Source organism: Xenopus laevis, chromosome 4L (genome assembly GCF_017654675.1).
Source record: "Xenopus laevis strain J_2021 chromosome 4L, Xenopus_laevis_v10.1, whole genome shotgun sequence".
NCBI lineage: Eukaryota > Metazoa > Chordata > Amphibia > Anura > Pipidae > Xenopus > Xenopus laevis.
The window spans coordinates 119,250,832-119,265,552 of NC_054377.1; the positions used below are offsets into that span (position 1 = coordinate 119,250,832).

The window sequence follows — 14,721 nt, forward strand, 5'->3', positions numbered from 1 at the left end:
GAAATCAGCCTAAAAAAAATAATGTAAAAAGCTGTGTAAAATAAATGGTGAATTTGTCAAGGTGTGTGTAATTTTACACCATGCCACTATTATTTTACATTGCTTCCGGCGGAAGTAACTCTAAGAAACAACTTGTAAAAATATACACCCTTCTTCATGCTGTTTGTATATGGTGAAGCCTGGCAATGTGTGGTGTATTATCCCACTGTTTTTTACACAGCATAATAAATATGCTGTATGAGAAATACTACCTTACGATTAGTCACGTGGTATACAAAAGTCAATATACCAGTCAGTAAGCATGTTAAATTATTTTTAAGGGCTTTATCAACATAGGATTTACCATGACCTTTCAGTAATATCAGTAGATATGTGCTGGGTTATATCAAATCTGACTGATACATTCCATTCCGAGTCAAATAGATTTCAGACTGAGCACCTGAGACTTATTAATAGCAGAATTATCTAGATTCTAAACAATATATACTTTTCAGATGGTAAAGACTTTCATTCTCATCTCAAGCACATCTTTAACCATCGCAACTCACTGAATTGGTTTTTTCTTCCTCTCAGTGTGGAGCCTTTAATGTAATCTGTGTGTTGTTTCAGTTTGAACTGCAATAGATTATCTGGTTATGTTTACGACGAGTCTGCAGCGAGGATTCTTATTGTGGGTATTTGTGAGAATTCTCTCTGGGACCTTAGCTTCAGCCTCGCGACATTCTCTTATTGTCTGAGAAAGATGTTGGAAGCAGTGTTTGTTCTAATTACTTTTTGACCATGTGCACAAAAATGATCTCTCGTTTCAAACACAGTGTGTGCCGAGAGCTGGGAGAGAGAAAAAGTATTAAATTGTGTGTTTTTACATCAGATCCTCTGCGAGCCCCACAATTTGTTGTGTGCGCTGGCCTCGCGGCTTAGAGGGAACATTAGTTGGAACAGCAAAGGCATGTACTTTAAAAAAAGCGTTTCACCTTGAAGTTGTAATAAAAAGGAAGGAAAGCGCAGACTTTAACAGTTTAACTTTGGCTTCTTTGCTGAAAGATTTACCAAAGGCTTGTCTGAAATATTTTGTAGACAAATTCTGTTACATTTTCTTTTGCTAAAGGAAAGTTTGTCTTTGAGCAGCCAGAATGGATATTTCACGTCCAATAGAGACTGGATTGTAAAATTCTGGATGACGTTAAAAGAGGGATAAGTGCAAGATGAAAGAATTGAGCAATGCTGATCCAAGTGTGATACAGGTATGGGACCTGTTATCCAGAATGCTTGGGACCTTGGGTTTTCTGGATAACAAATCATTCCATAATTTGGATCTTCATACCTTAAGTCTACTATAAAATCATTTAAACACTAAATAAACCCAATAGGGTGGTTTTGCTTCCAGTGGTTGTTATTTATTTCTTAGTTCGGATCAAGTACAATGTATTGTTTTATAATTACAGATTAAAAGGAAATCATTTTAAAACATTTGGATTATTTGGATATAATTGAGTCTGTGGGAGACGGCCTTTCCGTAATTGTGAGCTTTCTGGATATCAGGTTTCCCGATAACGGATCCCATACCTAACCATAACCATAACACAGAAAGAAATCTCCAGCGCTCAGACTAACCTATACTGTGGTATTGACCAGTTGCTAGAAGTACCCTTGTGCCAGCGCTTGGTCTAACCCACAATCTGGAGTTGACCAGCTGCTATATTTAGCATTTATATACTGTATATATGTATATATTATGTTTAACTCAATGACATTTGACAAGTCCTCCATAAAAGATCTCAAGAAATTTATAGCCAAGAACAGAACAGACATTTGCCATAAATATTATACTGTAGTACATTCTTTCTGATCTATAGCAGTGATATGAACCTGTCATTTCATGTTTTGGTTGCTGTTTTGGACGTGAATATAATATATGTTGAGAAAGAAAAGGAAAAAGGAAGAGGGAAAAAATGATAGAGAGGCGTTTAGAGAGGGGGATAGTTAGCATCATCACATGGCTTTTGCACACCAGAATTTCACACTCCCATCACGCAGGGGCACAGCAGGGGATGAGGACCCCCCCAGTCGGACCCTGTATGTTTGTGTTACTGAACATTCATATTTATACTTATTAACTTGACTATTAACACAGAGGTATGTGTTAGAGTTCTGTATCGGGTCGGGTATCCGCAGAATACCTGCAAAGTGATCAGGTTTTGGCCAGAAAGTTTAGATTCCATGATCAGGGTGGTATTCCATGGGTCACCCACATGTTTATCCAACTAAGGTGCGACATTGGGCCCTCCCCAAATTATATCCCTTACTGATCAATTTGGTCTCCAGGTTGAAGGCACTTCTGGTGCACAGTGACGTAATTTCTGGTTTCACGGGTACCGAGTCTGAAGTAAAATATTTCAGGCCAAGTAGGGGTCCGCGCAGGATCCTAATATGTGTTGTCACCCACATATTTATATATATATAATACATATGTGGTTTCTTCATCCTAAACTGGTATGAAGTCCATAATGAATTAAATAGACATTGTTTGTCTCCCAATATAAGAATAAAACTGTAAGCTACAGTATGTGGCAGGGATGTTCATCCTGGATCCCTCTAGTGGCTGTAATTAAATGTTCATCATCTTTAAGAAACATCAGTCTGCTCGGGATGGGGATTATCGTGTTCCAACAGCTGTAGTTTACAGGCCAGCCAATGGCCACATCGAATGCATAAAGAGTTGAAGAATGCAATCAAGTAACCCAGCAAAATACATTAATATTATTCAAAATAATCCACATATGTGCTTTATTATTCTAGACTGAGGGATGCACTCTTTTCAGAACAAAAAAGATCTCAATGTCATATTACAGCGCACAACGTGGAAAACATATTGTGCAAATACTGTGTCTTTCTTCTTAACAAAGAACAATTTTAGAGAAATGTTGTTTGCCATTTGGTTTTATTAATGATATTTTTATACTTCAGAATTCTTCCATATACATATACTGTATATATACAGGTATGGGATCTGGGACCTGGGGTTTCCTGTGTAATGTTTCCGTAGTTTGAATCTTCATACCTTAAATCTACTCAAAAATCATTTAAACTTAAAATTACCCCAATAGGCTGGTTTTGCTTCCAATAAGGATTAATTATATCTTAGTTTGGATCAAGTACAAGGTACTGATTTATTATTACAGTGAAAAAGGAAATAATTTTTTAAAAATGGGATTATTTGGCTAAAATGGAGTCTCTTGTTGTAGCAAATATATTACATTACACAAGCCAGGGAACCTTAATAAAATAAAATAGAGTTGTTATATTGCTCCCAGTGTATAGTTTATGTGCCATATGGTAGGAATTTTATACATTTTATGGACTTTTGCAGCCTATCACCCTGAAAAAATGAAAAGACGCCAGCGTTTTTTGGGACTTTTTTTACAGAGTTTTCTGGATAACGGGTTTCTGGATAATGAATGAAGAATAGGGTAGGACTACATCTGCAAAGGATGCCTGTTTGTTGTTTTAATTACTCCAATAAAGCTGGACAGTGATTTTTATCCCATGTGTGTGGAATGGCTTTCTCGCCCGCTAAATCCCCTTCTGGATAATGAATCCCATACCTCTGTGTGTGTGTGTATTATATATATATATATATATATATATATATATATATATATATATATATATATATATATATATATATATAGATATAGATATAGATATAGATATATATATAGATATATATATAAAACACTCAACTAGACCCATAAATACAGGCATGGAATCCATTATCCAGAAACCTGTTACCCAGAAAGCTCAGAAACAATGTCTTCTATAGTCTCCATTTTATCCACATAATCCAAATTTTTAATGATTTCCTTTATCTCTATAATAATAAAACAGTACCTTGTACTTGATCCAAACTATGGTATGAAGATCCAAATTACTGAAAAACTGTTATCTGGAAAACCCCAAGCATCGAGCACTCTGGATAACAGGTCCCATACCTTTACAGCAAAAAACTTATTAAAAGCCCAATGTTTTGATCACCACATGTTGTCAAATTATGATCAGGCACACTCTTATCTGCCTACTTCTTAAGGCCCAGCCTAAACTATTGTGGGGGATGTACATAGCTGGAAATTGGGTTGAAGGCAGCAGAGCAGAGACTGCCTCGGGGGGGGGGGGACGACAACAATTTTGGTAAGTGTGGGGATTCAATTTTAGTAAATGCTTATTGTGTTGGATTATTTTTTTTATTTTAAGCTTCTCTGCAGGGTTGACATGGCCTTGCTCTGGATATGCATATGTAGAGAATAAACAAAGCAACCCAATAATGTGTATATAGTTTTTGGAATAAAGAGACAGAGATCCTATTATGAACTGCAATTACATTTCATGCAGAGTGCAGGGTATTGATGACTGAGCAACTGCAACCAGGTTTAATTAGTTATTTAAAAGGAACATTATTATGCCTGTGATTCAGAAATAAGTCATCGCTGTTACTGTTTTACAACCAGCTGCATAATGTGTTTATGCTCCGAGTCGGAAATGGCTAAATTGGCACTGATCCCATAATGCAATGTTCCTGAATATGTGAAAGGGAAAAACAAATAAACACACACATAACATTAGCGGTAACATTTAATATTAAACACCAGTGAGGATACATCTTGCCTGATGTCTACTCCTTGCCAGATCTCTATAGTTTCCATTTTTTTCTCCCTGGGACGTGGTGTGTAAGGAAGGAGATTGTGTAATATTGAGATAATCTAGTAATAGAATTGTCTAAAGCAATATTAAGCAGTAAGTGCCATTAACATTAGTAGAGTTCACTAAGGGGCAGATTTATTCAGGGTCGAACTGACAATTCGGATTTTCACATTTTTTTATGGTCAAAACTCTCAAATTCAGATTGTGAATTTTTTCAAACTCGATTCGAGTTTTAATTCGAATTCAAATTTTGAGATTTATAATACTCTGGCACTTTACGAACTCAAATTAGACTATTTGTCACCTAAAACCTGCCGAGTTCATGTATAAATCAATGGGAGAGGTCCAGGGACCAATTTGGACATGTTAGTAACCTTTCTGACATTCAAGTTTTTTTCTGTGCCTCTAAATATATTGTCCATTGGGCTTTTCATTTGTCATTTTTAAATGATCAAATTGTTTGCAAAATGTGCAAACACTCACAATATCCCCAGTTCCGACCTACTTCCAATGACAGACGTGGCATGTTCATTACAGTTCTACCATCCGTGTGAACATACAGTATATTATATATTGAGGACAGACACTGAGAACAGACCTTTACTTATGAAACCAGTTATTTATTTTGTTTTGCCCAGCTCATCTGTTATCTGCTATGTAAATAAATGTCACCCCTATAGCCCTATTTCAACCTGAACAGCTGCTTTATAGCATCTTATTAATAAAAACTGTAGTAGTGTAGTCTGAAGCAAATACACAGTGTTAACCAAGAAAATTCCCATACCCGATTTGACCTTATTTATTATTTGAAAAGCTCAAACTAATTGGTTCGGGGAAAAACCCGAAAAAAAGTACCTAAAATCGTACCGTACAATTTGGGGCTTTTTTCCCCGAAGTGTAAGAATTTTTCTGGATTTTGCCTGAAAAGCCCGAAATGATTGGATTTTTGGGCTATACCTAGTGATTGGCGAATCTATGGGTTTACTGTGAAATTTGCAAAATGGAGAAAAATTTACAAAATACATTGAAATCAATGGGCATCAAAATAATTTTGACGCGCGCGACAATTTTTCATAACCTCGACTATTAGGTCCAAATGCATTAAAGTCAATTGGCGTCTGAATTGTTTTTTGACGTGGCCGATTTTACGTTGTTAAATTGTCACACAGTTTTGCTAATTGATTCACTTGTGGCAAAACGTGGAAATTCACCGCAAATTAGTGTCTGACGAATTTATTCGCCCATCACTAGCTAAACCCAGCCCAGACCACAATAACTTCCAATTAGGATATTGACCTCTGTCATTGACTAAAACACAACCTCGACAGGTCTGAGATGGTGGATTTTAAGGAAACAGGGCTTTTTGCTGCATCAGGCTTTAATAAATCTCAACAAATTCGAGTTTTAAAAAATACCATGAACAATTTGAATTTTGCCCCAAAAACCGATCAGAGTTTAGGATCAATTAGAAGCTACTGTTTTATTATTACAGAGAAAATAAATAATTTTTGATGTATGTAATAGATATAATAGAGTACCTATATACTCGAGTATAAGCCGTCCCGAGTATAAGCCGAGGTACCTAATTTTACCTCCAAAAACTGGGAAAGCTTATTGACTCGAGTATAAGCCGAGGGTGAGAAATGCAGCAGCTTCTGGTAAGTTTCAATCAAAAAATTGAGGGTTTCTGCTCCCATTGGAGGTGCCGGCATCTCGTTTTTGGATGCCGGCGACCATTCTTGGACGCCGGCGAATATTCTTGGAGACTATTCTTGGATGCCAGCAACTATTCTTAGACGCCGGCGACTGTTTTTGCGCTTGACCCGAGTATAAGCCGAGGTAGCGTTTTTCAGCATATTTTGGGGGCTGAAAAACTCGGCTTATACTCGAGTATATACGGTATATAGGAGATGGCCTTTCTGTAATTAGGAGCTTTTTGGATAACAGGTTTCCAGATAAGGATCCCATGCCTGTAAAATACAATAAGGGGTGTGTGGTGTAAAAAACCGAAGGATAATTCACCACACATCACCAGGCTTAGCTATGAACGGCGTACATTTTTTACACGTTTTTCTTTAGAGTGACTTTCGCCAGAACTTACATACAATGGTCTGAAGCAATGTAAAATAACTGCAGAAATCTAGCGTTAATAATGGGTAAAATAAAACACACCTTGAGAAATTTGTCTTTTTTTTTACACAGCTTTTTTTTTTGGCTAATTTTGTTTTACACAGCATTAATAATGTGCCCCAATTGTAATAGTATATTTTACCTTATAAAAATATTATTTTTAAGAGACAGCCATACAAAATGAGGGACTAAAATCTTACGAAGCCAGACCGTAAAAACCGGAGACTTTTTCTGTATATTGGCAGCAGCTGCCAACTACGGGAGTGCATAAACATACATATAGGGTGGATACCATGACAACAACTGGAGAAAACTCCAGGACATTTTTAGACAGCTGAGAGAAATACAGTAAAATAAATCAGCAAAAAACAGAGGTAATCTGCAGTGCTGTCCAATAGTTAATTTGCGTCACTCCATCTAACTCTCTCACATAGGGTATAGGGGATATGAGATCCCTATTATTCCCCCTTATCTACATCCCTCGCCCATTTTTTTCTTCATTCCTCTACCATAATCATCATCCAACCTTCTTCTGAACGCATATCCTTTAGTCTGCTTCTCTCTCTCTCGATTTCTCTGTTTCTCTCTTCGGAAGTGAATCCATAATCCAGTAGGATGTGTTTGTGCATGTGTACACTTTTGCTTATAGCTTTGGAGAGGATAAGCAGAAATTAAGACATTTGCAAACAAACTCAGTATACAAATTCCAGTCAAAACAGATTATCTTTGTTTTAAGAGTTGTTATGGTTCGAGAGGAAGGAGGTTGTTGCTTTGCTGTTAACTGTCACACAATATTTGTCAAGCAGCCCAATGTGCCTCGACAAATACTGCCTGGATTTCTGCATGGTATTAAGGTGTGCAAATCTGAAAAACTGTGGTTGGATTTATAGCTGCTTTGGGTATCAATGTGTGCTTGCCTTTCAATAGCCAGGCCCGGATTTGTGGAGAGGTCACCAAGGTCTGGGCCGGGGGCAGCAGGATTTTAGGGGGCGGCTTGCTGCCCAGCCACATCCACATTGGTTCAGAATCACTGGGAAAGCACAGGAGATACAATAGTTCTTTTTTTAAAATTTCCAGTGAGCCAATTCCCATTTCTCTGGTTCCGATGACGAAAATTTGAGTGAATAAAAGGGAGGTGGATGTTGAACGACAGCGGACCTAGGGGTGCCCGCTATGTATATCTGACCCTGGCTACAGCTAATTACCAGGTGCAGTAGGTATTAGTATAGGAATGCCCTGTTATATAAAGCGACAAAATGGAACCAACCTTTGTATCAAACTTTCACTCTGCCCTTTCTGTCCTGATCCTATACCCCCGGCATCTCCAGTTGTACATGCAATCCTAAATTGCTCCATCATCTTCAACTGACATGAATTTGAAATGTCTGACAGTGTCACCCTCAAAATGCTCACTGAAAATAAGGTGGTAGAACAATAGCTTCTCAGGAGGTCCCAGCTTACAGTCTGACTGCTATAATTATTTCTATAATATGTCACTCCTAAATAGCAGTCCAGGAAAAACAATACAGTAGCTACGGTTTATTTAAAAATATAGAATAAAATAGGACTAGGACTCTCCATGCATAATAACATATACCCACATCAAATTCAATTTGAACTGTACGCAAGGACAGGCTATGCATTTTAATGGCCATGCAGTAAAGTACAAAATAAGTAATGTGTGGAAATGATATTGTACAAATGTGCTACTTGTAAAATTTGTGTTGATATAGGGGTCCCAATCACCCATAGAGAAGTGAATAGAAGAAGAGCTTGATAGGCCTAGGAAGGTGCCCCTACAATATCTGTGGGGTTGGTGGATTGGCCAGTTTCATTTACACGGGCGGGAATGGAGAACAAGTGTTACACAGGGTGAAGTGCACCTTACCTCTTCAGTCAATGCTGGATGGTGGAAGGAACAGCAGCCCACCCTTCCTATGAGTGCATTGTTGTGCCATTAGTGGAGGGTATCTTTACTTGGAGCCCCAGGGGAAGTTAAATGGGGTATTTCACAAGGAGTGTAAGTAGCTTTGCAGGCCTGGGGTTCTGATGTGAAGGCTGGCAGCCTCAGTTTAGGGCTGGGGAGAAAGGAGTCAGGAACCAGGCTTTACATTTGGGAGCAGGGTCAGTCCTCTTGACGCGAGTAAGTCAAGATTGTTTGGTAAGGAAATGTTTGCTATACAAACAATTTGGTTACAATTTGGCAGTTACACATGTTAATTTATGTTAGTGCTATGGTTGATAAGTAAACAACTGTGGCCTTCTCTTTCCAACCAAGCTGTCTGGCAGTTTTTATTCGGGTGGGTCTGGTGGTATTAAGTTGGGTCAAATGGGAAGGAAGAGGGGAGGGGTGCAGTCTTGATGCTGAACCTCTAATTTACGTTTATCTGTGATATTGTTAGAGAATTATGGGCAAAAAGGAACGAAAAGGCATTATTAGGAATCATTTTAAACTTTGATAATGCTGCTATGATACCTAAATTTAAATTGGTTAGATTTTTGACAGTTTAAACTGTTTGAAATGGTTTGTTCTGTACAATAAAGAGACATTCAGTGGGGTTAGAGGAAGATGAGAGACATTGAAATTCATACAGAGAATTTTCCTTGACCTTCCTTCTCTTACTTGGTTCGAGTGTCTTAGCATGATGGTAATTCTTCTGAACTGTGTAACCCTCGGAATGTTCCAGCCTTGTGAAGATGTCGACTGCTCATCAGACCGATGCCAAATTCTTCAAGTAAGTTGAACAACTGGGACCTGTTCTTTACAGATATATTCTATTATGTGTGAAATAGCAATGAAGTTGTTGCGATGAGATCTTTGCATACCACATACTGTTGTACTAACAACAGAAGCAATCCAGTAGGCTGGATGCTTAGGAAAAGCTTGGCAAACCACGTTGGCAGTGGAATAACATACAAATGTACAATCACCACCAAAGAAATAGTACAAGTTGTGGCATGGACATCACTACAGTTCCAGTAAGTCTGACCATGAAAACTATGCAACATGTGCCTCCTTACTTAGATAGAACTTCCACCAATAATGGCAATGGAAGATCACGTAAAACTAGGACCTTCTTACTACAAGGGAAACATAGTAGTACCACCGTTTAACTTAGATTTGTTGGTGATGAGTATTCTTTTAGGTTTGTAAAATAGCAATGCCTGGTCCTCTAGGATAATTTCTGGTCTAAATATCATTGGCCAATGCTAATATAGAGTCAACTTCATTCGTATAAGTAGTGACTCTCTAAACAACCCTTTACAGCAGAGTTTTCCAAACTGGAGAGCTGTCCCAGTGGTTAGTGGAGCAAAGCCTAAAGGTCTGCTTGTAAGGTGAATGATTATTTGCTGTCCCATCTATTCTGCTTTAGAATTTTACAAGAATATATTTTAAAGCTTAATAACCTTATTATGAGTATGGGAAGGGCTTAACCAAATGTCAGACCATATAGTGGGGTTTGAACCGAAAATGTCTTAAAGGAGAAGGAAAGCTACGGAGGCATTGTATTGCCAATAGATTAGTTGCAATAGTGCAAGCTAGAATGCTATATTTATTCTGTAGAATGTTTTACCATACCTGAGTAAAAAGCACTAGAAACTCTCTGTATCTTTAGGATAGGAGCTGCAGTATTAACATGGTGTGACATCACTTCCTGCCTGAGTCTCTCCCTGCTCTGGGCTCAGATTACAGTAGAGAAGGGAGGGGTGGGGGAAGAGGAGCAAACTGAGCATGCTCTTGCCCAGGGCAATGAGGTTTAAGCTGAAGGCAGGAAGTCTGATACAGAAGCCCATGTGTACACAATAGAAGGAAAGAAATGTGCTGTTTCTTTTGACAGGGGACTCGGAGCAGCACTACTTTGGAGGTTACTGGTATACTTATATAGACCTTTCTGATAAGGCTTACTTAGTTTTAACCTTTCCTTCTCCTTTAAAGAAAGCCACAAATGTACACCATAAATGCTTTTGTTATTTCAACTACACTAGACAAATCAAGGATAGGGGGCTAGGGCTCACTGGTTGGCGTGGCTTGCTTCACTGCTGCAAATATGCACCTGCCTTAGTAAATGAGACCACTGTCTGCTACAGAATCTCAGGCAGACTTATAATTACAGAAAGATGACTCTACTGATCATATTTCTGTTTAATGGGCAAATGTCTCTACTACATTGGAGTACTTTCATTTAAGTGCAGATAGCAGTAAAGCAATTTTCAATCATTTTAAGGTCAGGGCTAAGTGACTGAGTGGTCAGATTTCAGTGATTTAATTAACCAGAAATGCTGTGCATTTAATTCATCCTAATCCTGTTTCTATATATGCTAATATATGGCCATATGTTAATGTACAGTATTTACAACTAAAGGTTACTCGAGTCTTTTAAGAATGGCCTGCTAGCTTTACAAGAAAGGCTTGACGAGAGGTGACATTGAGCCTGCAAACATTATAATGTCCCTGCACTTAACTTCATCTGAGCATTTTACACACTGACACCATTTAGGATTAAACAGTTAAAGCTGCAATGAAATTCTCAGCTTTCCCTGAGTGATTTATAATTCATGATAAAACATACAAGTTGGGCAGAGTGTGATAAAAAAAATTTCAAATGTATTGTGATTATTTTTATATTTTCTTCCCGTGGGTCATATCAGGTCTTCGATGACTTTATATTCATCTTCTTTGCAATGGAGATGGTGGTGAAAATGGTGGCCTTGGGGATCTTTGGGAAGAAGTGTTACCTTGGAGATACGTGGAATAGACTGGACTTCTTTATAGTCATGGCTGGGTAAGTGACTTCTTTTGTAATCAGATATTGGCTGTTGCATTTTTAGTGGAACAGTTGGCTGGTTATATAAAAATTGTATTTATTTGTCTTAAATAATTACAATGTGAACTATTTAGGATGAGTAATAGTTGTAGGAGATCTAAGGTCATAGGACTGATGGAGCAAAGAGCAAGTGCACTGTATTGTGATGAAGATCTCTCAGGTTGTGTTCAAAGGGTCTCTTGCAATCCAGGAAACTTTATATTAAAGAGCCCTCCAACTGTTAATTGCAATTCCCAAACCTTGGCAGTTGTGGAATGCTGGAGATTCACTTCAAAAACAGTAGGAGGGCTGCAATTTTGACTGCTTTTGCATACATCCAAATTATGATATACATTGTCTAGTAGCTGTAAGTCAAAAAGTCTTTGGACTACTGTATATCACCACTCAACAAATAAGTTTACTGTACTCACTATTAGATACTGTCAAACTATTAACCCATGGTTAATAGAATATCTGCCCTACCTAAAAAACAGTTCTAATCCCAACCAAGAATGCTCTTGGACCTTGTGGCATTCATGGTCAACCGCATACATATGGAATATGGTATAAATTGGAATATGGAATATCAAGCTCTGCAAGTCTTTGTGCTTCTGGCTTGTAAGCAAACCACTTACATCTAAAGATTTTGCAAACAACGTTGTGCAAAATGTCTGAGCCCTAAAATAAAACGTTATTTTACAGTGATACCTTCAATAGACAAAAGAATGCTTTAGAAATCTGCAAAAAAAACAAAACTTCTATTATTGATCATTACTGTGGCAGGTAGAAAATATTCTTGCCAGAATCCTCTGCTCAACTAGGGAGAAGAGAATATGGCTGAATAATTAGAACAATTTCTCAAGATATGTAGCTGCTTGTAGTTTCTTGCAACTGTATAGAAACGCAATTCCCTGCTGTATTAGTTCATTTGTTTGCTAAACAAATGAAAACGTGTACTGAAAATATTGCCAATAGCCTCCTTGCCTGTGTGTGTGTATTTGTGTAATGAAATCAAAGGTAGGCTTTTCATTATTGTATTTATTGGAAAGGAATGTAACTTTTTCCAATCCTATCAGGCAAACTAATGACATTAGTCATCAAGACGGAATATAGACTGAGGTTGTATGGGTTTGTCACAGTCGCTGTGAGAATTCTACTATGCAATTCACATAAAACATTATGCATTCAGTATGGTACAACATTCACTGCTCTCCATTCTGCCATATCTTCCTCTTTGCTCCAGCACTCCCTATCTCTCCCCTCACATACAGTATACATCTTTTTTTTTTTTTTTTTTATAAAGGCTGCATTTCATTACAGGGAAAAAGAAAGCACACAATGGAACACTGACAGATTTAAAGGGGGATTTTAGCAGAGGAATAAAAAATAATCCAATGTCTGTATCTGGGAAAAGCAAAATGTATCTCCTGAGCAAAACCACCTTCTACTTTACATATATGTGCAAAGCATACATACTCTCAGATCAGCAGTGGAAGTGCAACACTATTTTATGGCATTTATAGATCACATTGATGCCTTGCCTGATGCACAGCATATTATGCTAGTTTAGTGGTGACATCTGGCACACAACAATATTTCTTAGAGAGGATCGATCGTGTACTGACTATTTTCTACGGCATAAATGTATGCATCTAGTTAAAGGTAGCTTAATTAAAATAAGTTCTCAGTTAGGACATGAGCGATTTAAGATTTATTTTATGCCTGCATGTTATATATGGCTACTTCAATGACACCTAGAACAGAGCTGTATGAGTCAGCTTTGACTGATAGCAGTGTTCCTTCATTAGATCAATTGATTTGACACTGTAAGTGCAATAATGACCCTATCCCGCCTGTTGGCTTATTGGCATTTACATGGTTATGCTACTTGTGCAGGGAAGATGCAGTTTGACAGAGCCATGTAATACAGCCTGCCTAGATTTGGAACGTGCATGGGCGGCTTACCTGTATGGGGTGCCGTTTGTCCCAAATACATCTTGTATACAAAACTATCCCTAATACACAGAATGAATGTCTCTCATGTTATATAAGTATTTGTGACCATACACAGAGAAAAAAAATATACAAAACACTTATTTCTATTAAAGAATGAAAACAAAATCTGGTTAGTGCACAAAAGGATGTCATTATATCACAAACTCCATTCTGTACAGTTTAACAAGCAATCTGTCTCACAAATGTATAACCTCCATGTAACTGACGCACTTATGTGCAAAGTTACTTACAGAATGAATTATGTAAAAACAAAGTTGGACATAATATATAATAGTGTAACTAACTAGTGCTTGTCAAGCTAGATTTGAATGACAAAATAGATATCTGCGACAGAAAGCAAGATTTTATAGCACAGGATTCATTCTTTCCACAAAATGACAGTTTTGTTTCACAAAACAGATAAAATAACCATTCTGTGAAGCAACACTGTCAGTCACATTCCTGAACCAATAAGAACAAAGCTTATTGCCATATACAAACAAAATGAGAAGTGGCCAGCTCTGCTCCACATGGCTAAGGCAAAGTATCTGGCCTGCTATAGAGGGCGCCCTCTAATGTCCCCTGTGCTGCATAGTAATAAACATGAACAAACCTTTCCTAAAAGGGCTGCTGTTAAACACTACAGGTTCATAAATGGAAGTTTTTACAAATGGCTGAGAAATATAATGCTGCACTTATAATGATTGTAGAAAAAGAAAAGTATGCAAAACATAAATATGATCATTTTAGGTGATATGGCTATTCTTATTGTAGTAACCTGCTTGTGTGGCCATTTGTACATCTATTATGTAGTAGTTGAACTATAGCTAAGCACATTATTAAGAGACTACTACAAGCTAATTGGTGCAAGATTACAGCTAGGAGGAGACATTGGAATCTAACTATTATATACAAAACTGTCTCTGAGAGTCAGGCAAAGCAGCCAGACAAGCACAGTAACTTCTGGTACATTTAATAGAAGATGGCAGGTGGGTGTGGCCTGTCCCATTATTGCTCTTAGCTTAGACAGGAAGAGGAACAGGAGTGAGTCATAAGATAATGGCAAAACAGCAGGAATACCCTTAACCAAAAT

The 14,721-nt window shown here is 37.7% G+C and overlaps 1 protein-coding gene across 2 annotated transcripts in view; it reads left to right on the top strand.

Annotated features, from left to right (window-relative positions):
• The first annotated feature begins 9,339 nt into the window (after nucleotides 1–9,339).
• The window catches only part of cacna1i.L (calcium channel, voltage-dependent, T type, alpha 1I subunit L homeolog), a 177,907-nt gene continuing 172,525 nt past the window's right edge, over nucleotides 9,340–14,721 (top strand). Inside the window, exons 1-2 of one of the 2 annotated variants that reach the window (XM_041590722.1) lie at nucleotides 9,340–9,563; nucleotides 11,479–11,612. In XM_041590722.1, the coding sequence (XP_041446656.1) occupies nucleotides 9,471–9,563; nucleotides 11,479–11,612 (227 nt within the window). In that variant the 5' untranslated portion in view covers nucleotides 9,340–9,470. The remainder of the gene's footprint in view (nucleotides 9,564–11,478; nucleotides 11,613–14,721) is intronic. The other variant, XM_018258841.2, reaches the window with a different exon arrangement.